Source organism: Myripristis murdjan, chromosome 10, assembly GCF_902150065.1.
Source record: "Myripristis murdjan chromosome 10, fMyrMur1.1, whole genome shotgun sequence".
NCBI lineage: Eukaryota > Metazoa > Chordata > Actinopteri > Holocentriformes > Holocentridae > Myripristis > Myripristis murdjan.
In genome coordinates this window covers 18,125,582-18,151,273 of record NC_043989.1, presented here as the reverse complement: position 1 = coordinate 18,151,273, position 25,692 = coordinate 18,125,582, and the positions used below count along the sequence as shown (strand labels likewise).

At 41.2% G+C, this 25,692-nt stretch overlaps 1 protein-coding gene across 4 annotated transcripts in view; it reads left to right on the top strand.

Annotated features, from left to right (window-relative positions):
• Nucleotides 1–25,692, top strand: part of unc5a (unc-5 netrin receptor A) — a 131,975-nt gene that overhangs the window by 45,480 nt on the left and 60,803 nt on the right. For all 4 annotated transcript variants that reach the window (XM_030062535.1, XM_030062534.1, XM_030062533.1 and 1 more), the window contains exon 2: nt 19,299–19,514. In XM_030062535.1, coding sequence (XP_029918395.1) covers nt 19,299–19,514 — 216 coding nt within the window. The remainder of the gene's footprint in view (nt 1–19,298; nt 19,515–25,692) is intronic.

The window sequence follows — 25,692 nt, the reverse complement described above, 5'->3', positions numbered from 1 at the left end:
TTTCTTGCTGCAGTTGTGTTTATTTCTTAATGAAGCTGTCAATTCTGTTCCTCTGAAGAGAGGCAAAGAATCCACACTGTTGTGCATTTACAGAACTGGTTTTGAGCTGTTAGCCCTTTATTAAATCTTTTAATTCAAATATTATTAATTTTCAAACAATTCTTACAGGGATTCAAAGAAAGAAGATATTTTTAATCAAACATCAAAGAAACTCATTTTCATAGACCAACCCTTTGGCGTCAAACCCACAATAGGATTCCCACATTGGTTCAGGATATTATTGCTTTCGTGTCTCGTTTTTATTTTTGGAAGGATTCCAGTTTTCTTTCAAACTCTCTCCTCACACAGCTTTGTCCACTCAGAGGTGCTTTCATTTGCACTTTACCGAAGTGCAGGAACGAGCTCCCTCAGAGAGCGGCTTGCCTTCACTTAACCACAAGCTTGAAAATAGCTGGACACCATGGCCTGTCTATAAAAGAATACAGTGCTAAATGAATATCCTGCTGAACTAGACCATTTGCCATCACCACTCTCTCATTTACCATAGATTCGCCTTGATGATTTCCTGCCGAAAATCAATGATTCACTCACTTTCAGAATAGCAGCTTCTCTGGGGGTGTTGGCTAGCTTCTCCCAGTGGCAATGATTTCAATCAAGAGGTGTGTGAATTCTCGGGTCTTTCAAAATAGAATGGAACAGTGTGTAATAAATTGGACAAATAAGTAATTTCTGTGTAGGAGATGGATTTAAATTGATTTGTGTTGCAACCTCAACACGCACGATCCCAAACGCATGCAGTATGTGCTCAGATGTATACGCACAAACACAAGCTCTGCAGGTGCAGTTGTTGGCAACATCTTGCCTTTGTGATTACGTTATTTGAGGTCGCTGAGATCCTGAGGCTCAGAGAAAACAGGAGTAAGTAGTAGTGGCTTGTTCAGTAATAAAGGCTGTTCTCATATATATGCATTTCACTTATTAAAGCGTGACAGAGCCCCCAGTTTCAGCCCCTCTCTGCCTACTCCACAACTTGGAAAATAGATAGAAATGGGCAGAAAGGGCAGCGATGAAGAGAGAGGCGTAACATCCAGTGATGTTTGAGTACATTTGAGGTTTAACCGCAGAAAAAAAACAACAACATCAAAAAAAAAAAAAAAACATGAGCACTTCAACATATGTAGTTGTATGTGGAGGTTGCGCTTAATGTTATTGTCTTCTATCTCAGCCTACGCCTAGATATCAGATCCCTTTTACAATTTTGACCTTTAGCAACTGCAGACCAGCATTTGTGATTCTTGCAGCTTGGAGCTTCAGAGAAAGAGAGAAATGAAGGTGCAGAGAGCAATAGAAAGATAATCCACCCTTAACAACCTGCTTGGACTGTAGAAAGCCACAGAATATCTATTGTAAAAACACGCCAGTAACGCCGGAATAGCTTTCAGCAAAGGTGCATTGTTTCGCTCCAAATTATTCATCCCAATGGCACATTAATTTCCATGTAAACACCATTAAAAAGATTACAGTTTACACAAGGACATGAGGGAAGTGTGCTGTTGTTTGAGATCACATGAATGGCTCTCACCATGATAACTTACTAAAAGACAACAGCTTGAGATGTGAGTCCTGCACCTTCTTTTCACTGATGAGAGTGCGCACCTCAGACTGTTGTTCGGCATGTTGATGTATGTGTTATTATTTGGCCCTGTTAGTGCTGACTCAACATTAGCATAGGCCAACATGTCCTTTTTAAAATATGCCATAGACACCTCCAAACCCATTAAACAGTAATAACCATGCAAATATGACCCATATCAAAAACGGTGGTACTGTTCTTTAAATCAGGTGTCTTAATATATTTATGTAAAGGCCACTGAGCAGCAACTTCTCATTCCTACAAGTCATTTGACGGTTAAATGATGCCATGTAACGGCGCCTTAATCCAAGTCTCTGAAATTGCGACAACGGCCTGAGTTTTAATCCCCCTTTACCATTCTAAAACGACCATGTTATTTATAAGGACTCACCTTAAATCATAATGTGCGACACCAGAATCAGAATCAGAAACACTTTATTGATCCCTGAGGGGAAATCGGGTCAGCTGCAATTGCTCAGATTCTCAGGAGAAAAATATAGAAGCATTAGTGAAATTATACGAAATAGAAAAGGAAAATAAGAACTATTAAAAAATGTGCATTTGGTAAACAGTTGTTTTATGTGCATTAATCCTACAATAATCTTACAATATATACAGAAATAATAAATTAAGAATATGTAAAAAGTATAGCTATAAAATTATTGCACAACATGTCTTCTGTGTGTTTTTTTTTGTACTTTGTAGTCTCTTGATTGGACTTTTGCTTTCCCTTGATGCTGGGGAGACAGAAAATTGGCAATATAACCAACAAGGACCTTTGGATTTCTATCAGCATTGCAAGTGCCGTTAAGTGTGGGACAGATATATTATAAGAACCAAATGAACCCTATATCATGCTGCGTTATAGTTAAAATGGGAGCTGTCTGTGATTCCAATTGCTGCCAATTAGGTCATGCAGACTTAACGGTGGATTTCATCCTGTAGTCTTTTGCTGTGCAGAAATCTTGTTGCAGGCCTGGGTTTTTTATTAATGGAAGGCTTGCTGCTCCTAGCCAGGTGGAAGCAGAGCAGTAATAAATGTGGTCCAATATATCATCCACAGCACATTACAGGGGAGCTGGGGGTGATTATTCATGCCGGCAGGGGCATGAACAGACCTTTCAGGGGTTCATGGGCTCAAACTTTGAAAAGGGCGTCTCCCTCATCTTTCTCAACAGGGTAGGCCGAGTCTTCCCTGTGTCTCTGATTTTGTTGGCTCAAGTCATCTCGTGATGATAGCGACGATACCCACATGATCAACCTGGATAATGGGAAATGTGCCGTTTTTCTGGCTGATTACTTGATGAGTCTGAATTTCTTTCTCGTGTACGTATTTATCAAGGCCCTTTGTTTGTTTTCATGTACTTACTGTAATCATCATTGAATTCTTTAACCTTAATCACCACTGTAGCATGCAATTTGTAGTGTTTACGTCGCATTGTTAACTCTTTGGACTGCGATCATGCGGGCCATTATTCTAAGCTTCACTGATTCTTAAATCCTTGAATTAGCTTCTCAGAGATGGGTGTAATCAAGACTGCAATTACTTGCAATGATTTAACTTTTTCCCCATCAGCCAGATTCTTGGACTCAATTAAAGCAGACACTTCTACAGTCATTTAGTTGGGGCTGGAAAATGATGGTATTGTGAGCAGCAGGACGCGGGGTGAAGGTAGATGGGGCGTATGTTTGGAACAGCCTGTGTTTACTGTCTGTTTGTGGCTATCAGGGCACACCCAGAGACAGATGAGGCACAACAGCTGGGCCTAATGCGTGTTGGGTAGGATCAGCCCGGCCCAGTCACAGCACATCAATAGACCCATACGTTAGCTGACAGAGAGAGCACTAAACTGTGCTCGTCTAGCAGGTGTCATGGGCCCGGCCCCAGCCCAGGTGATAGAAAAATAGGCAATCTGTCTTTCCACTGGGGTGGGTGGAGGTTGTATGGGGGGTTGTTGGGGTGCCAGTGGACATCAGAACCCTGATCCTTCACAACAAAGAACAAAAGGGCTATTTTACACAATGACAAACATTCATAACCTCAACCAGGAGCACTTCCCTGATCTAGCTACAGGGACTGGACAGGTGGTCGCTGTGTTGATTTAACTGTGTCTGGTCTCAGTGCGGGGATGGATGCATCACTTATGACCGGCCCTCACGGCACAAACCTGCATTGTTGCTTTGTTTGCTGCAGTTTAGGTGGATAAACACCACTGCTACCCAAACCTGACTCTCTAATTCAGGTTTATTTTGTCTCATTTTGTGTCACCGTTAAGGTTTAGAACACCCGTTTTACATTGCCCTGCAGATGACCTTGTATTATCATGTTTGGGCCATTATGCGTTAGCTTCGCAGTTCCTCTTGCCATACTGTATGACAGGGTACAATAAATAAAAACAAAATAAAGCAGAACATTATCTCCTCTTTTGCACCTACTAGTGAATATTTTTGTGCCTGCCTTTTGCAAAGCTCCATACTGCTGACAAATGCAAGTTTCACTGTCTTTAATGAAGTTGACAAATTTTGTCCTCTAAAATGCTAATATTTTGTACCTCTCAGGCTCAAGGTAGCTAATATAACTTCAATAATATGTAGAGCAGTGACTTTTACTTTCATCCTAGCAGTAATTTCATCATGTCATCTGGGTAAAACTGGTTAACTGGCACAGTTGTGTAAATCTTAGACTGTTGCTATTTTAGCCTGAAAACTGCACACAGAAATGGTGTTAAAGAGAGCAGCACATTTACACACACATTTATTTGAAGCAGTAGTTTTAATTGCCATCCCAAGACAGTAAAGTATGTAATACATAATAATCCAGTACATTTTTATTGTGTGCTTTTATCATGGAATTAGAAAAAAAAAAAAAATAAATAAATAAAAAAAAAAAACAAGGCATTTGTACCTAGTCTGGGAATGTAGACAGAGTCACTGTTTTTCAATCTGCTGAAATATCGATGGATGTTTCAACAATTCATTTATCTGCTACAGAGAAAGAATTTGTGAAAAAAAAAATTCAACATGAAAATCCTAAATGAAAATCCTAAACACTCGGTGACATACTCAGCTGTCTGAAACATCTTTGTGGAGCTCTTTGTTGTGTCACAGTTGTCCTTTCTTCCAGTGGGGAAGGTTATGTTTGGGCCTAGAGAAGACCATTATTTTATCTTATGCAAAAATCATATGAGACTCAATCATTTTATTTGACGTGCATAGTAAATGTACAGAAATTTGTTTTGTTGACATTGATGCAGAGACAGCTTCTCGGATAAGAAAGATTCACAGTGCATACTGACTCACATGCACCAAGGACAAGTGGCCTCCAAATAAACTGGACAATACAGATCACTGCATCTTGAAGCCATTTTCCAGTTTGCCGTGGCAAGATACTCTGCATGTAGTTTAGCAGGACCTGGGTTTTGGTTCCCTATAGCAGTGCTTATGCAAAACCCAGCTCATTTATTTGAATGATAGGGTCCAACTTTTCTCTGCTTCCTCCTCCGTCTTAAATCTTGTCTCCATTGTACTCCGCTGAAAATGATTGGCAGTGGTCCACCCACATTTTCCCTAATGTGTGGTGAGGCGGTACCTGGAAGTCAAACCATGTCCTGCTCTGTGGGAGGAAGTGGCCCATTATTTACACCGAGGAAGTGGAGAGGTCTCCTTAACGAAAATAAAGGAGAGAGGGTCATACCTGCTGTAAGTGGCTGTCAACGATAAATTTAGTAAGACTGGATGTTTCGTATATTTGCCCTTATATGATTCTGAATTGTCACCGAAGCACAATTTAGCCATTGGTTCCAAAGCACACAGAGCCTGTCAGGGTCACCACCCTGCCTTGCATTTCAAAGTAGTTTCCAAAGTAGCCTCGAATACCACTCAATTATCCAAATGACATTCAAATGCCTCAGAAACGACGGTCTGAAACTCCCGTTTTTATGATCCACAGTTCCACAGACAAACAAGTAAAGCGCCCTAATTATTGCAGCCGTGCAGTCACTAGTCCTCTTTTCCCATAAGAACAAGGTGATACGCTGACTCAGTTTTTAAAAAGCTTTTTTTTTATTATTTTAGATAATCATCTCTATAACTAAGTCTCCACTGGATCCACATCTTGAATTCTGTGAACTTACTTTTCATCTCCATCTCCATTAAAATATTTGTGGCCAGTTCCCATTTTTGCTATTGCTATCAAATAATAATGATAACAATTTTTATTTACTGTGTACAGCACCCATCCAAACAAAGTTATTAAGTGCTTCACAGTCAAGGAGAAATAGAATAATGACATCATCATCACAGAACATGAGTAAAATTAATTATAGAGAGTAAAATGCCATCAGACAACTATAGGTAAATGATTTAAGAGAGTCCCTATGATGAAAAGATGCTTTAAGAAGTGTTTTAAAATCTAATATTGACTTTGCCAATCAAAGTTAAGCTATTCATAGTATTGATGTCCTGACAGCAAAGGCCCGGTCACCCTTGTCCTTTAGCCTTGCCTGGGGAGTGGCTAGCGGGGCCCCGTCTGAGGACCTCAGGCAGCGTTCTGGTAAATAAAACCTCAAGGTCTATAGGAAAAGGCAACCAGTGAGGAGAAGCTAAAATTGGGGAAATACAGTCATGTTCCTGAGTTTTATGGAAGAGTCTGAAGCCAAGTTATGGACACATTGGAGATGTCCTGTCATTTTTTTGGCTAAGAGTAGTGAATCTGGCATTAGTCATCAAGCCTGACAGAGTTAAAAAAAAAAAAAAATGCACATGCTCTCTCTGTATCATTAAAAGTAAGAAGTGATCTAATTCCTGAAATGTTTCTGGGGTGGAGAAATTTTTATATGAGACTTGTGCCAAGAGCAGCCAGAATTTGGCCTTAAAAAAGCTCTGGGCTTCCTTTTTCTTTTCTTTTTTTTTTCTTTTTAATTAAGCTGTAGAAAATTATCATCCAATCCTTAACAGCTGCTAGACAATTATGCAGAGAGGACAACCTAGTTAATTCAGTAGGTTTGCAGGACAGGTACAACTGAGTATCATTATTATGACAGTGATAGGAAATGTGTGATTATGAAGCCTAACGGAAACAAGTGCAGAGGTGTGCCACAAGGTCCCTGAATGCAACCTTGTGGCACAGGAAGATTGCCCGAGAGAAGCTGAAGCCATCAACTGACACAGATATTTTCTGCTGTAAAAAATATGAAGAAGACCTTGTGAGGGCAATCGCAGAAAAAGCAAATTCCTTAACCCTTCAATAAGAATACCATGTCCCACTGTGTCAAACAAACACAGCATTAAGGTCGGGAAATACAAGCGCAGGGCATTCACCTAGATCAGCCTCCACTAAGATGCTATTAATATATTTAACAAAACTAGTTTCAAATGTCAGTGTTTGTCTGTCTGCCCTGTGATGGACTGGCGACCTGTCCAGGGTATTTCACTGCCTTCGCCCTATGTGCGCTGGGATAGGCTCCAGCACCCCCCCGCGACCCTAGTGAGGATAAGCGGTTTAGAAGATGAATGAATGAATGAAAACTAGTTTCAGTGTGTCCAGAAACCTAATTGAAATTGATCAAACATTGTATTACCAGAAAAAAACTTCAAACAGCTGATTTGAGATCATTTTTTTTGCATGGATCTTTGATATGAAACGTAGTATAAAGATGGTTGTGTACTTGCTGAGAGCAGATGCATCAGTACCACTTCACACACACTTGATAACAGAGAGCCTACAGTAAGTGTTATATTGTCTCACACTCTATATTGTCTCAAATCCCCACTGTAGCAATGTTTAGTTGCCACCACTTAGAGATTCCAGTAGGTTATTTCTGAAAAAAGTTAATAAATCGATAAGTGACATTCAAATTTCCTTCTCTTACCCTTGCTGGGGTCCAGCAAAAGAAATATTTGGTAGAACTTTAAGTGGGCTGGATGATACTGGAGACAGTGTTAGTTACATCTTCCTAAAATCACTCATGGTATCCAGATGAGGACATGGTACATCAAAGATGGAAGCTGAGGGGGGATTTAAATATCTCTATGAAAAAAAAAAAAAGAGTTGGAGACTGACAAACTTGATTTCACGACACAAAGACCTGCAAAGACAGAGTGCTGCTGAGACAGTCAGGGTATGAAATAAATACTCCGTCTGCACCTGAGAGCAGTGCCCAGCCGCCCACTCTTCAGTGCTCAAGGTGGTGACATAAGGTCAGTCATGGGCAGCAAAGACAGTGGTTGGTTCGGGCTGGACATCTTTGTCCTCGGTTGGACATGAAGGACGTTTCTGTCTCCTTAATGTAAAACCTAGACAGGATCACAGTTTCAAATGCAGGGAGAGATAAAACTCGGAGCAGCTGTTATTCTCGTTGTGGAGCGAGTTCAAGGCCAAAGAACCACTATGCGTGAAATGGACAGCAATGCAACAAGACTACATTGGTTACCATGACATGGACAACTTATTGGAGAGCGTGAGTCCCTGTAGGAAGATCTCAAGGACAGCTGCATGGAAAGGATATGTTTACTGTGAGTGAGGTTGTAACCTCTTTACCTCTATATATATGAGATGTGAAAAAAACAACAAAATGTTCCACTGTGTTGGTGAAGTCTGCTTCAGCTAAGCCTTTGTATCCCAAGTGAGCCTTAGTTTTACTCAGTGTGTTTCATAGTGCATTCTGCTCTTAGATTGCGCTGTGGATGTGAGCTGATGTTTGTGCACTACGAACTAATCACCCATATATAAAAAAAAAAACAACAACAACAACACAAAGGTACATTCATGATGATCTGTGAGATAGACTCAAGGCCCCTATAGGCATCATAGAAGTCACTGGAGAAAGACATTTACTCTGAAGTCTACTCTGCTATTTATGTATTTTGTCCATATCGACTTAATTAAGACTGGAAAATATTCTGACACTCTGCCGTTATTAGCATACTGATGCCAGGGAAAATTTTGCTCAGTAAACGGTTTTCAATTTCAGGATGATGGAAATAAGCCCACTGTACTTCAGCAGGGTGGATTTTTCCAGACAAAGCAAACGTCATTTTAGTTTATTGCAGAACTGAAAAACAGTCAGTTTTAATTAACTTGAATAGTCTCATGAGAAGTACACTGACTAAAAGGCACGGGGAAAAAATACTTGAAAGGCAGTAATACTCTACTGTACATCAGTACTGTACTTTTTTAGATGTTCAGTCCTCACATTGTACTTAATAAACTGTACAATTGCTGCGCTTAAAGGAATTCAGGACTTGTGCTTTGCTGTGTTGCCAAAACACACTAAACACTACACAAAGTCTTCACTGTGTTTAAAAAAGAGGAGAAATGTTCCACACAAAGGGAGGTTAGGAGAGAGGAAGGAGAAAGGGGAGAGATTGACGGAGACAGAGTATGGAGGGGAAAACAGGGAGGAGGGGAGATAAAGACAAAAATTGCCAACACCTTCTGTGCGCGGAGAGCAGCTCCCTTGTTATCAGACAGCGCATGTCTTCAGTCCCAATTTGCGGTGAGGTGTTATTAGCGGCGTGGCTGCGCTGTCCCGCCTCATCTCATCAGCTGTCAAAAGATCATCAGTTCCCATAAAGTAGCCTAGGAGGAGCATCCCTGCGTGCTTCCTATCCTGCCAGCAATGAGCTCAGACAGGCTCAGCCTCTTTTCTCCAGCTCAAGTCCCCAGGTACCAGAAACATACATCTAACCGCAACTGACAGTGACGTCTGTGGAGCCGCTTGCTCCCCATCTCTAATTAGAATTCATCATCTTCCTAAATTTCCCTAAAGATATTATCATGTTTTAAATCTTTATTTTTAAAATCACTTGACATGGTATCCATCGGATGGGTCACTGTAAACCCAATTTATTTCAATTTAATTCGGCGAAGTAATTCAATGTGTTTTACTTTTTTCTTTAAGGCTACAGGGTGTTGGAGGCGCTTTCATTTTCTATCACAGGTCTGGGGAATTACTGTGTGCAGGAATCAGGCTAACATTGTGTCTAATCTGCAGAGTTAAGGCAGAACAAGCCCCGTGCTCAAGTGTCTTACCTTCCCTTTCTAACAATTAGGCAATCACAGATTTTCCTATCTCCTCAGCTATCATGAAGCCTGAGGTGAATGTGTGTAGGAGCATTAGTTCATATACTGGCTGGCCATCTGGGAAGCTTTTTTTTTATGGCGGTCTTCTTACTATTAAAACTAAAGAAAGATTATCAGGAAGGACAAATGAGACGGTTAACTCTAATTTAGAACGGGTTTAATGTACATGTTTTGTTTTTATTTGGATCTGTTAGTGGGCCTTGTCTTCCTGTCACCATTTTTCCCCTGAATTACACATAATTACTCTAATTTTACCCTCATTAAAGGCTATAGCAGCCGCACATTTATGTGCATCATTATTTAGATATCAGTGTGCATTAGGGCTGTGCTGTTTACTGAAAAGAATGGTTTTCTTGGGGTACAGCATAATTTTTTTCTCATTCTTAATGCTCATTTCATTCTAAGGTGTCATTAAAGAATGCCAGAGTGACTTCCAAATGGACAGAAAAATGCCACGCTAAAAGCGAGTAACATGAGTCATTTTCAAAGTGGACAATATTTCTTGAATTGGGAAAGATAAGCTGTCGTGCCAGCTGCCATCACTGGGATTGTGACTGAACATTATCAGGATAAATACGGTTGTTTGTCATTTCCTGGTGTGAATGTTACGTGTGGCTGTACTGTCACATACTGAAAGTGATGTGTTATTCATGATGTACCATTTTTATAATATAACAAAAGCAGTGATGGAGGGGCAATTTTTTTTTCTTTACTCCCTTAAGGGAGGAGGCTTTTTTGAGTAATAAAAGATCTGCTTCCTCCAGACTGATTTGTATTTCATTGCTACATCACACAGGCCAGATTCTTTGCTTTTGGTTCTGATGTCAGGAGGACTGGAGGGAGGGAAAATAAATAAATAAATAAATAAATAAAAATGGAGAGAATAATCAGAAAGCTGTTCAGGCTGAAATGAGTTTCCTCCACCATTCGCTGCCTCTGCCGTCAACTGATACCCTAAACACACGTAGAGTTCAGATATGCTTTGGTTTACTTTGGAGGGAAAATCATATCAGATAACCAGCACTGTCTTTCATTTCTAGACAGGTTCCCTCTTATCTACATAATCCCCGGTTACATTTCTCTTTCAGGTCCGTAGCCTCTGAATCTGAGTCTCTGCCACTTGTGAACATGTGACATTTGTGTTAAAAGCATTTGTCTTCTGATAATGCTACTGTCACACTTTAGCAGCTGACTTCACAGGGAAAGTACACTTTTAACAGATGAGTGTACATTCCTTCAGATTGCAGCGTACATTATTCTTGCCTATCAATGTGAAGATTGTGTAGTCTTTGTTTAGCATTTGATATTCGTCTTTACAAAAGGGAAGATGTTAAAGGACCATACCAGTGATTTTTAATGTTTGGCTCATTTTGCTATAATTTACCCCCATTTTACATCGCAATAATCAAAGTCCCTTGTTCCTTATAATGTTCTGCTTCTGTCCATTCATAAACCACAGAGGTCAAATTTGTTGAATAAAAAAGAAAGAGGTTACCCTGGGGACTATTTTCCCTGGCGGAGGGACCAGTAAGGAAATACTGGTGTTCATTTTCATATCATAGTGGAATGAATGGAAATCAATGGCTGGATAAACGGTAGGAAGATGATGTATGTTTATTCATGTGGTCTGTCCCTATCAAGTAAATAAATAAAATACATACAAGAAAATAAATATTGCGCTAAGCATGCAAAATCACTGGTATGGTTCGGTGTGGTGTGTCACAAAAAAATGTAGAGATTACTTTACATTTTGTATGTGTGTGTTGTCGCAGCTCGTTGATTGAAAACAAATTTGAAAATGAATAAAAAATTCAAGTGTTTGATCAAAATCTCATTGTAGCTTTCTTGACTCAGAGCACATCTTGACAAATCTTGATGGTATGGGGTATGTATGTGAAGCTCTTGGCGCCGCCTGTCAGCGCTACTGTAAATGCCGTTGGCTTGTCGAATTGGAAACTCGGTGCTGGTACTCTGTCGGAGTAATTACAGTTGAACAGGTGCTGCTTTATCTCAGCCTTGTTATGTATCATATCTGTGTGTTGTGTTCTAATTCTCTGTCTGATGCCGAGGAGCCTCCATGCTCTGTCACACTAATTAGATAGTGCAAGTCATCCTCCACAATTTTCCACCCGGATCTTTATTGGAAGGAGGGTTAGAGATGAGGCAGGGGAGGAAGAGGAGAAAGAGAGGAGAGGCAGGTTGAGCTGGTTGACAAGCGTCGCAGTGGGCCCCACGTTTACAGCACTTGGTGTCAAAAGCTTTTGGAAAAGACTGAATAACATTACGGATCTTCTGCCGACATCAGCACTTATACTCTCCCTCGGCTGGTTTGTCTTTCTTTGAAACTGGTATTTATATTTTTATTTATTTCGGTTATTTATTTATTTTTTTGTCGGATGGTCCCAGAACTGGTGGTTTACATGCTGTGAGGAGCGTCGCTGTGGCATATCACACGCCTCAAGCATAGCAGAAAAAGCCCACATTTTGTGTAAAGCTCTGAAAGTAACAATCTTTGTAATAACAGAAATGGGATATTGAGCGAATTTCATTGCAGCTGTGAATTGAAATTTGTGGTGTATCCCCCCCCCCCCCCCCCCCCCCCCTTTTTTTTTTTTTTTTTTTTTTTGCGGTATGGTAAATAGAGTATCATTGATGCTGGAATTCCATTATTTCTGGTTTATGGGTTTCGATCACAAGTTGTTAAGGCAGTGTTCCTCTCTGAACTAACTTCAGAATCTTCCGTAGTTGTAAAATGCACTGTGAAACCTCTCATTTTAGCTGAAGGCATATCCGGTAATTAGATAAAGGATTAACTTGGTAATCTAAATTGTCTCTTGTCTTTTCCTTCCTCCTTCCTCCCATTATTTCCTAACATCCATTTCAAAGATTTAAGACTGCCTCCTTTTCCTCTCTGTCTCTCTCTCTCTCTCCTTCCATGCCTGCACCGACTTCTGTAATCAACTTGCTTTTGGATAACCTCGTTTCCGGCTAAGCGTATGGGGACGACAAATCCACGAGCATGTGCGTGCCTTGGATGGAAAAGACTGCGACTGTCTGCCCCTCCTGACAGCTCAGGATGTCTTCAGTTCCTTTGAGGACTGCATGTAGTTATTAAGTCAAAATGTGTTTAAATCTCCATGGCTCTTTAGATAACATCATGCACTCAAACACCAAACAGGTAAATCTTTAAGAAGCTGAGGCATTTACATCCAGTTTTGCTACAGTAAGACATTTTAAATCTCCATGTAAAATGACTGAAATCTATTAAGTGTTTCTTGTGTCTGCACAAGCTTGACGGGATAGAAAAAAAAAACTGCCTCAGCTTAGTACTTTTGCCAGGTTCAAGTGACATTGTACACTTATGTTACCAATGATCAAACGGCTGAACTAAGCTGCATGGAAGCAGAGATGTTTGGCAAGTTTCTGTGTGTCAAATGAAACATTTTTCCTTTTTTGCATAGAATGCTATCTCGGAGAACATAAATAATTCACCGACATAAACATTCGCAGAGGACCATATTTATAACTAATAGTGTAACTTGATCTTTGCAATGCTCTGGGTTTGAATCATGCATTTTCAGCTGAAACTAAACTCTGCATTTCCTGAGGAGACGCTACAGAAGATGAAACCATGATCAAAGTTTTTTTTTCCCCCTCTTTTTTGTGTCATAAAGCAGCTAAATGCTCACATGCTTAATTTGCAATGCCATAAAATGTCACATTAAAGAGGACAGTACATACGATGCACCCGGGGTAAAATTCCCCAGTCGGTGTAAAGTCACTAAGTTATGCACTGCTGACTACACAGTTTATTGGAGACCAGCACCCTGTGATCAAACCGCTGATATATAGAAATAATTGGCTGAGACGCTCTGATAGCCATCTACCATAAGAGCTCTGAAACTGAATTGTCCACGGAGACATCTGGAGATGAATGGGGACAAAGCATCAGCTGTGGTACTTGTGCTCTGAGTATGGCTTTTTTTTTTTTTTTTTTTCAATCTAGTGAATCCTACTGTCGGTACACACGCTATTAAAGCTCTTACAAACAGGAACACAGGCTGAATCACAGCTCAGAGCACATGACCATTTAAAATGAAGCGATAAGCTCGCCCCATTGTTAGTCCTGTTGCCATGTTATGCATACAGATCCAGACTGTTGTCATAATCTTATCAAACATCATTATCAGCCTTTTTTTTTTTTTTTTTTTTTTTTACATGCAAATGCACAGACACGCACATTTGCATGGAGGAGCACGCTCGTGTGCATGCACATCATGTACACACAAACATTAAAGCACGTCCAATGCAGGTGTATACACAAGCACGCGCACGCACGCTGCTCTCAAAATGGCAGCCCTTTAACACTGACAGAAACCTCATAGGCTCTCACGGTTGTCTTAACAGTTGAGAAAAGCAAAGTTGTCGGGGAGCGTCGGTGCCGGTGGCAGAGGTAGACGGCTTCTGACACAAAGTTGTTTCCCTGCTTGGTCCCCCCTGCTGAGGCGCAGCTTCACTGAGATGACAGAAAGAGCAAATAAAAAATGACAAAATGAATTGAACAGATGTGCAAGCTCCTGTTCAAAGGTGGCAGGCTCCTCATTAGTGTTGCTGTGCACCCTGTTTAAACAAGTAACAGCTCAAACTTTTTTTTCTTGTATTGAGAAGTAAAGTCAAAATGACATACTGTAGAACGACATACAATATCTTATAAAACAGTATTCATTTATGCAGATTCCTGTCCGTATAAATAAGGGTGATTTATTTTTACTAAGTTTTTCATTGTAATTCCCAAAGTTGGACAATGTGACCAAAGCCGCGGGAGTGCATCTATCATGGAAATATTATAATCACAAAACACACTAGGCAGCATTAGTTATTAGTGTCTTGAATTAACATATGCACGCAGATGCACAGCCTTGCATCAGTGTACATGCTTAGGAGCCAATTTTCTATTCATTTAAGCGGAAGCAGATCGTAATAATGTCACACTTGGCATGTGTGTTTGAGAATGATTTGCATTTTCACCCCCTGTCTCCCAGTCCCCTCCTCTCCTTCTGTCCTCCATTCCCCGGTCCTCCTTTGCATTCCCTCTGCATCGCTCTACCACTGGAAGGTGATGCACAAGCGAGCGGTTTGCGTGCAGTCACCCCTGCATGTTCATTTGATGTATCTCAACTGTGTGTTCAGCGAAGTGGCACTCATTTTCCTGGCAGTGACTGATCATTTTCAAGACCACCATTAATGACTTGTAATACCGCAAAGCTATCTGAAGTAGTGGATTCTGGGAACTTTGGGCATCTGTGCGAGCCTTTTTGTGTAAAGCGGCGTTTTTGTTCGCATACATAATTTTGTGCATCGACGTGTCCCCGTTTGTGTGCAGCTTTGTCGTTTCGCGTGTGCTCCGACAGCGCTTAGTGTACACATGCATGCTTTTAAGCGCTGTGCATGTGCATGTCTGCGTGCAAGGGTGTGTATGTGTGAGCAGGTACGCGCATGAGTGTGTGTGTGCGTACGTGTGTTTGAGAGAGAACAAGAATGTGGTTGAAGGAGTGCTTCTTGAAGCATGGTTGTCTCATTGGAAGATTTATTCTGAATCCCAGACATGTGGAGTAAATATTTGTCATCTGGGGACAAACATACATCAGTCAGCCTCGCTCCAGATTATATATTATAGTGGGTAGAGCTTTCTTCTTACCCACCCTATTTCTGCTCATGCATTTTTCTGTATTTGATCATTCCCAATGTTAATGTTGTCAGAGGCTTATTGATAGTGGCTCTTGTATGAATGACACTCTCATTCCCAGAAGCCTCATGTACATACACAGTATTTAAAGAGCAGTTATCCAATAAAGATACTAAGCGATTGAAAAAGCAACCAGAGAGCCACTAGGGCAAAGCCCAAGTGCTCCAAAGAAAAACATCACCCAGTGAAACGGTTGTGACAAATTTGATCTCGGCTTTGTTGTTTATGGCAGCTAAACATGAAATGGTTTAATATTCCGGATAGTCATTTTAATTGAATTAATTTCAGAGGGTGCTGTAAGGCTCTGATGGTGTCATAAAACACTTGTTATAGCTGCCGTTCATCACTGCGATGTAAATTATGTCCAGTGATTGCTCAATGATGCTTTCCTTCAGGGACATGACGCTGATATAAAAAAAAAAAAAAAAGAAAAAAGAAAAAAAGGAAAAATATTTAATTGGCTTCAAAGGTCACACAATGTGTTGGGGCCGTGGCAGAGAATCACAAGAGACTTATTTTCCCTCCAGCTAGGATTTTTCTCCCAGCTGACATCCATATATTTTGTGGCATAATAGCAATAATGCAATAATGTTCTTAAATTTGATGTTGTATTGCAAATTGTGTATTGTACAAATGAAGCTCAAGCAGGTCTACAGGATGTTGAGGCGTGACATCAGCAGAGGTTAGGATAAATATAAAAATGACTTATTGACCTTATTAAGAAAACAAGCAAACAAACAAAAAACATAAGTCACTGATGTGAAAATGAAAAACAAAAGACAAACCGCTTTGAGAGTGTAATCATACCTGCTTTTGAAAGATGCGGATTGTATGCGTTCAAATAGGGATTGTAGGGATAAAACGCATTATATTTTCAAGTGGGCTTAACGCTGCACCATATGGATGTGATCACATCCTCTCGTGGCCAGGTTTAGTCCCTGACTGGAAGTTGACGTAGTCAGCTGGACAGATGAGACATGAGGTCTGTGTGCTGCAGTAAATTTGTCCTGGACATCATGGCTCAGCACGCTGACAGCTGGTGCACCCTTGTGTGTGTGTCTGTGTGTGTGTGTGTGTGTGTGTGTGTGTGTGTGTGTTTGTGCATACGTGTACTTGAGGTCACTCTGATCTTCTCTCTAGATAATGGCAGCTGCAGAAAAATATCAAGTCACTATCCAATAAGTCTGTTTGGAAGAGTAGAGTCTTAATTGTAGAGTATCTCACAGAATCTTACACAGTCGTTATTGCTGTAATGCTTAATTGCTGTACACACACACACACACACACACACACACACACACATATATGTATATGTATGTATATTTGTATCCATGTAATGTTACTGTTATGAAATGGTTATTGAGCCTACTGTATCAATTATGTGGTCTTCACTGGCCCTACAAGACATACAATTGACAATTGACAATTAATCATGGCCCCAGCTATCACATCCTGTAGATTCTAATGTGGCGCCCATAGTGCTGCTCTGTGTCTATTTGATTTGTGCACTGACCCGCAAGGAGTCTGTTAAGTGGCTGATAGTCAGCTCCTGTGTGTGTGTGTGCGCACTTGCATGGGTGCGCGTTGACTTTGTTTGAAGTAAATTGTGTGTCGTGACAATAATCTAAGCCAATTTACTACGCATCAGCCCTCCATTATAATTTACTTCTCTAAAGAAATTACATGTTTAACCTCATTAACCTAAAGTGCATGTACTAAAACAGAGAGCTAACCCCCGCCCCTTGTGACATACAGCCACACACTGGCACTCACACACATACACACAAACACAAATTGGCAACATCATCAAGAGTTGAGAGTTCATGTTGAATGTGACCTCTACAAATGAGAAGCCAGTGGTGAGTTAACAACATCAGGAGTTCATCAAGCAGTTCTTGTGGCATGTCACTGTCTCAGATGGCGTTCGTTTTCACTCTTCGTCTCAACATCATCCGTCCTCTGTGAGATGATTAACCTGACAGGTGTGAGGTGAGTCTAGCCCAGTATTTTAGCGAGCTGTCGTCTTCAGTCTGTGGGGAGTACAGAGGGTCAGCCTGGCCGGCTAATGGCCATGGTCACAAAGCTGGAAGCCAGCCCATTAGAAGAAGCTGCTGTCATTAGGACCAGCACACTTTCAAACAACCTGACCCACTGGTCCCAGGCTGTTTATTAGCAAAGTTTTGGCTCTCAGTTAGAGCAATTATGCTTACTATTCATGATGAACTGTGGCCTTTCCTCAACACCATGAGACAAGACATACACACACATATAATGTGTATAGTAAATAATGGCATGCAGTTCGTGTTGTGCTGATAGGAAGCTGGCAAATTGATGGCATTTTTTTCCCTGTGCAAATACATGGCAATAGGAAAATGGGAAAAAGGCAAAGTGTCAGCAAGTGATGTATGTCCTTCATTGGACACAGAACATTTAGTTTTCATTAAGAGTTAAACACGTACACGAAACATTAATGGGGTTCAGCGGCAGCGGCAGTGGCGTGCTTCACTGTATCTCATCCTGATAAATTAGCAACTCAGCACACTAGGGTAAAAGAAAAAGAAGACAAAAGAGAGACATTAATATAATGTGTAGTGGGGGTGGAACAGACAGATAATGTCTTTATCCAAAGATTGGTGTTTATGACGCAGCCTAATATTATCCCTGACCTGGGCATCCGTAAGCGGCAAGGATGAACGAAGGATGAGCGAGGGAGGAGAGAAATAGAGGAGGGAAAGGTCAGCGCAAGTGTTGCTGTTTCATTATGAGAGATGTGGACTCCCATCCTCTCCTGCTGCACGGGGAGTGATGGAGAAGGTTGTTAATGCCCAGTCTGTCAGCCATATTGGATTCAGGGCAGTAAATTAATATTACACTCCTTTAAAGGGGTTTTATTTTGGGATTTACTGGTCTCCCCTGAGAGTCTGTGTTGGAAAGAGGTTATTTCCCTCTTTCTACACTGTTCTGTCTCCTCGCTCCCTCACAAGGCTAATATGTTTAGCCAGGGAAACTGTGTTCACAGGGAGAGGCAGTGTGTGCACTGCGGGCTCTGTTGTGTCATTTATTGTTTGCGAGGAATACAATATCTTTCAACAACGCTAAAACTTTGCTATAAATCATACCATCGCCCTTTTGAAGGACAACCTCTATTTCTGCACACTGGAGATGTGCCTTCTTCTTCTTCTTCTTCTTCTTCTTCTTCTTCTTCTCCACCTCCTCTTTCTTGTGTCTCCCGTGTCATGTAGGATTCCAGGGAAATAAAATGGGCTTCCTAGGATGTGATTTTAAGTTGGCTGGCTGTCTACCTGTCATTCATTGCCAGCCTCGCTCCTCTTCCCTGTCTTGCTTAATGCGGGTAGAGTTAGAGTCCTGGTTGAAGAGCCATATAACACAGTCTGAAGTGGCCTAGTCACTGAGACAGAGGATTTATGGCTGCCGGTCCATCAGCCGTGATGTTAAAGGGCTGTGATTAAGAGCAGGAGTAAAGAGATGGGCTTCACTACCCCTCAGACTCAGCCAAAAGCACACGAGGCCAAGCCCTGGCACTAGCACTCCTATATCCCAACTCCCCTGCATAAAAAAAACTGTCTCTTCCTCTGTCTCATTTACCTCTTTTTTTCTCTCTTGCTCTTTGTTATGCATATTTGTGAGTTGCAATTCACCAAGGACAGCGAAACTCTGCATTAGACGTTTGCCTGCCGTCTCTTCACAAAGAAAGCAGTCATAACAAATAAGAAGGGTTCAGCTCCAACCTTCATGAAATCCTGATAACTTGCATATTTTTCTCTTGTCTTCACTTCAAAATGTTTGCTTTATTTTTTTTTTTTTTTCTCCCCAAGGTTCCGAGCATGCTGCCACGGCAACACTTCCTGCTGCCTTCTCGGACCTGTTACCTCACTTCCTGGTGGAGCCGGAGGATGAGTACATAGTGAAGAACAAGCCGGTGACCCTGACCTGCCGCTCCACCCCTGCCACACAGATCTACTTCAAGTGCAACGGCGAGTGGGTTCACCAGGACGACCACCTGATTGAGCGGACGGTCGACCCGGCCACAGGTACGTGCAAATTAACATGAGGTATCTTTAATGTTTCGCATCCTTTTTCTGTGTTCCATTTAGTCGATCTTGCTATTTTTTCCATTTCCTGTTGATTGAGGTCATACACCTGTCATATATCTCCACATACTTACTCAATATGCCTGTTACTGCTGAGATGAGCAGTGTTTTTACCTCCTTTTATTTGTTTGACATTGAAGGATAATTATGATTATTTTCAACCTGGGCCTTATTTTCCTTGTTTTTGCCATCTTGCCGATTCATTGAATAGAAAATTGCATCACTTAGTTCACACAGATGTGTTAAACACAGCAGTTAAAATGTGTCTCTTCCTCACAGCAACACACTGCAATGGGACCTTCCTAATTCTGATTATCCATTGCCTGAAACTAGATATGTTTTAACTACATCATTGATGCTGTGTTCACTGCATGTCCTGTGAATTCAGCCTACTAACTGTGAAAAACAATCAATTTAGTGGTGGTTGTAAGTCAAATATGTGGGGATTTTCAGTAGGCTGTGTGCTGTGTGTCTCAACCATCATCACAAATTATTGACATATGTTTCAACGCAAGCGGTAAACATAGCAGCAAATCCACCGATGTTGGCAATGCAAGGAGGGAAAAATCAAAATTGTCAGTTATATCCGCACTAATACAGCCAATTCTCACCCACAAAAAGTCATAAATATCTGCTGTGGCTTGTTTATGGATGATTTGGGATGTGGGTGTTTTAACGAGCAACTCATCAACAACGCTTTAAAACAAAAAAAAAAAACAGCCAAATCCTGTTGTTCTTCCTCTGATTTGACTTGAACACAGGCAAAAATCCAGCAGCAAGCAAAATAATCAAGGATGTGTATGAGCAAAAAAAAAAAAAAAAAAAAAAAAAATCCCAAGGACTATTATGACTAATAATTGTTCAATCAAAGCTATTTAAATGTGCACTATGCAGAATTGCTAAGGGTTGATTTAAGTGAGTACCTTTAGACTCAGCTGACAAAAAAAAATTTGAATAAGTAATTTATCAGCGAGTCAGGGAACCATGTATACTAAACCATCAAATTACATGCCTAGTCCAGGTTTTTGGTTTTTTGTTAGTTGAGTCTCATTGGTCATTGCTTAAATTGACCCTCGGCCCCTTTTTGCATAGTGCACCTTTAAAAATACAGAGCAGAAAGCAACACAAGTGGTAGTGATATTGTGTTGAAATAACATGTTTAAAACTTTTTTTTTTTTTTTTTATTTTTACAATGCAGCTGCGGCTGTGTGTGTGTGTGCATGTGTGTGCATGTGTGTGTGTGTGTGCGTGTGTGCGTGTGTGTGTGTGTGTGTGTGTGTGTGTGTGTGTGTGTGTGTGTGCATAAATAATGGACACTAGCACTCTTGGTAAGCAATGAAAAGTTTAACACTAGAAACTGTCAAAAGCCAGAATAAAAAGGTCCAGGTTGCAAAACAACCAGAATTATCATATAAGGTTATGAGGCACACATGACTCACCTCATGTAAAGTGTCTGCGCTTGTGCGTTTGAGCTAAGGTTCACAATTTGCCAACGATTACTGTGCTCCATCAGGCTCTTGGCTCATCCTCCAGTCTATTTAAGCTGCCAGTCTCGTAATAAGCACATTGGTTTCAATCTCAGAAATCTCCTCGATCACCTTGGAGACCTATTTGTTTTTCTCGCTCTTGTGCTGCAGTCCCCCGCCTCCGACATAAACATGTATGACACTGATGTAGTGTGATTCAGAGCTGATCCTCAACTCCAAACCGCCAATTCACAGCCTGACAACTGATCGGGAACAAGCAATATGGAAATGACAGGTTTTCCCAGGAACAGGAACACACACACACATGTGCACATATGTACATACAAACACATACATATTTTACATATATACTTACAAGAAGGATAGACACATACAGTGCACTCACACATACTCATCTTCTAGCACACAAAAAAATACACACATGTACTTTATCCTTAAACGTCCGTGTCTACACACACACACACAAACTCAGATGCATAAACTCATATTCATGCCTTGCCTCTTTAGATAAAACGTTCCCAGTGCTAATATTTTATCGACCTGGTCCACAGGGCTTGAAATTAACATGTGCCAACTTGACAAATGTGGGCAAAGATCGTCTGTCATGGATTTCTCCGTCAGTACAGCCACTTTGGTGGGTGGAGTTTTCTGATCTCAATTCTGTGTGAACGCAGATGTACTCCCATACCGAGGCTTTGATTGATGTGCACTGTGACGTGTCCTCTCGCGCCTGTTCTTTCCCACTTTTTTTTTTCTTTTTTTCTAAATTTTTAAATAGAATAAAATGTGCAATTTTTAATTCATTTCCCTCTGTCCCGCTCTCGGTTTCCTCCCCGCTCCCCGGCTGCGTGAGTGATTTTGAAGCGTAGTACGGCTCAGGGAGCAGAGCGTTTTCAGCTTCAGTTCTCTGCGGCACAGAAGCAGTTTCCTTTTAGCCGAAGCGCGTGGCGGCAGGGCGAGCGTGGCAAACATTAGAAATAAGAGACTGAGACGCGGTTGTATTTCCACACTGCGGTTTGTCCTCTTTGTCACTATTCTGCCAGGAGACGATCAGCTCTAACACGCCCTACTCATCCCTCTGTAGCTCACTGTGTCACTTCACAGCCTCACTGTCACTCACACAGTTTCACTTGTGTCATATATGTAAAACATTTGGGTGGCTGGAGACATCAGTTGGAATCAATGCTATTGTCAGTTACACAGATATAATATATTATGGTGTGAGCATATTTTCTTTTTTTTTTTTTCATTTTATTTGATAGTGGCAGCAAAAATTTCAATCAGTTTGGTAACTTAGTGTTTTGAGGGTGCTACAGAGACAATTGATAGGATATAGAAAAGGAGCACATAAGGGAATAGGTCTGGATTTGGATCATTAATAAGCAATTGACACTGGTAAAATTCAATTCCCGCCCCTGTTTTCTCTCCTGCGTTCATATATTTACTCTATTAATCACCGGTCTGACATTGTAAATGCATTGATACAAATAAAATGCACTGGCACTCTCTGCAATCTTTTGATCATATTGTGAGGAAAATGTGCTCTGGTTCGTGAAAATACAGATGAAAATACTGGCGGGTTATTCTGAAACCTACCAGCCACACTGCATAGAGAGGCAAAATGTTCCTTCCAACCCCGCTGGTCCATAACATAATTATTTCAGCACGTACTTTAAAACTCATGTCTTTCTCTCTCTCCATGTTCCATTGTATGATTCACATGTTACTTGTGGTGCGGCATGTTATGCAAGCACACGGTAACAACGCAGAATAGCATGCCGTGCTGTTTGCCACTGGGAATATGAATTGTGTTTTGTCAATAGCCAGTCAATAGCTAAAGAACACGATGTGCCCCATAAACTGCAGAGTTTATGGGAACATCACATTACCAATGCAACATTGCTCTGCCAATGTTTAATGACGATAGGCCATTTGCCATGTGGTTGTGCACCATTATAGCCAGCGTTTATTTGTCTATGAAACATATCTGTCCTGCTGCGTGCCACGAACCCCTGCAGCACCGAGGGCTCCATCTTTAGAAACCCTGTGAAGTTCCAAGGCCTCCACTCAGTGCTTTGTAACACTTTGTGGTCCCGCTGGCTTTGATGATGAATGTGTCATATGTGAGGCTGCGGAGTTAGGAAGGACACGTGGATGTCCAGAGGTATGGCTCCTCCAAGGTACCCACATCGATCTCTCAAACACTTGCGCTGTTTAATGTCAGCACTGCCCTGAGGAGTTTTCTGATGGCTCCCTCTAATCCCACTTCCTGGGAGAAACATGCAAGGCGCACTATCCAACTTGGCTAAAGTTTGTGTGTGTGTGTGTGTGTGTGTGGACACTATACACACTACATGCTTGTCAGGCTGTCCTCTCACCCTGGTTGTCACAGTCACAGTGGACTCTAAACTCTTAACTGTTGCCAAGCAACCAGGACTTCTGTCACACCAAAAGCAGGCTGTTATCAACAGCCAGCCTTTAGGAAGGGGAAATCAGGAGTTTGGAGACATACCCAAATTGGCAAAAATTGATTGACAATTTTTACACTGAGTAACAGTGGAAAATCCCCTCTCAGAATGTCCCTGTTCCTGCTGAGAAACTTTGAGAACATTTCTATCTAAAGTGCTTTAGCCATATCAACCCAAACTTTGCACTCAGAGTAGACATGCATGTTTTCTCCATGAACACAGTGAGGAAGAGGTGGAAATACAACGGGCCCATGTGACCAGCCGACAAGACTCTGGAGGCTTTTGAGATTCCTCCCTCTCTTCCATGGGCTGGTTTGTTCGAACTGGCTGGGGTTCTCGTCAAGGATCCTCACTCCTTTGTTATGTAAATGAGATGCCAGGCCTCTGGATAGCATTAATGCTCTTAATTCCAATAATAAAATAATGGTAATGGCATGCAGAAACATCACAGCTCAGGAAAGCAGAATCGTTGCTTGAGATTACTTACACATCTGGTCTGTTGTGCTTTGCTCAAAATAAAAACCTCAGCGTTTGAATAAGTCCATCAATAGTACTGCAAAGATAAAATTAGATTATGCTGTTGGTGTAAAGAAGTTGATGTCTAATATTTAAAATTTAAAGTTATGAATAGAAAGCATAATAAACTATTACCAATGTCCAATATTGTAAAAGCTCCGTTGAAATAGGATCGTAAAATTTTCAGGAAGTGAGAAAATAGCCTTGATGAATATGCATTTTTCAGTTATCTAATTGCTTTTGAAAAGGTTTCATAAACTCAAGGGTTGCAGAAATTTCTTTGCTCATAAAAGCGCATGTAATCCTTCAGCTGAAGTTAAAACATGAAAAACCACCAAAATTGGTGTTTTGAGGTTTTCATCCAACAGGGGCGATAAGATGTTTATAGTATCAAAGACGATAATAAATGTACTGTAGGCTTTGAGTATGTGAACTAATTACAGCCCGAGCTTATTAGAGTGATTCTGGCCAAGTTAACATAATGTATCTGAAAATGTAGTGCAGCTGCTCTTGTAACATTTACACCATGAGAAATGTAGAACCAGAAAGAAATAAGGATGTATTCTTAAGCCATCATATAGCATGCAGTGGCTGTATGGTAAATGTCATTGCTACAAAGTGCTGTCTGAAAGATTAAACCACTATGTATTTAAATCAGGAACAGCACAATGTAATTTTCCTGCGCACAGTGCTATTAATTGAGGAAACAATTTGCCAATACAATAAATAGTCTGTCATTAAAACAGTAACAAAACAACTGAGTGATTAAAAAAGCTAACGTGTGATAAATGCCGGCGTTGCAATTTGGAGCAGAAGACCTTTTGAGACTTACAGGATGGCAGTGAAATGATTTGAAAGGGAGCAAAGTCAAAGTAGCCTGCCTGTTTGAAAATGCACTAGTGATCGCCAGCGCACTTGAAGCAACCTTTCGCCGGCTGCCGGCTGCCGGCTGCCGGCTGCTGTGATACCTGCACTGAGATTGTTGAGGGATTCCCACAGTCCCACTAATGACTTCCGTGGCATGTTTTCATCGCTAAAAGATATCAAATGGGAACAAATTGATCAAAGAAAGTGGACGCTGTAATCGATAATCCCTTCATCACTGTGCAGCTGAGCTCGGTTGAGCTAATATTAGAAATTGAGCTTTTTCAGACATGAACCGATGCGGTGTGGCACAACAGAGGCAATATTTTGCAAAATCCATTCGTGTTCGCTCCCAGCAGGCTTAGGCGAACGTCAGAGTAACTAAGAGAGTCTAAATTAATAACGACCCAGGTCTGAAAGTGCAGACATGTTTCAGTTAGACTGTTCAGTATTCAAGGCTGAGGCAGTGGAATACATGACATGTCGATAACCACAGAGACCAGACCTGACCTCTGCCTTCATCAGACAGGTCTATTTACTGAGACTGATTCAGTGCAGAAAAGACAAAAGGACATCCTTGCTGCTCCAGCTGTCTGTGTGTACTCCAGTGTTACAGCTCCCGGGTTACTGACACCCCTCTGTTTTTGTCTGCATGCTTTGACCCCCCCACACACCCCACACACCCCCTCACCCCTCCACCCCCAACACCACTACCACTTGTCTCGAAAGTCCCTTTGAATGTGGAGAGGGGAAGAGATGTCACAATTTGTCCTTCCTCTCCCG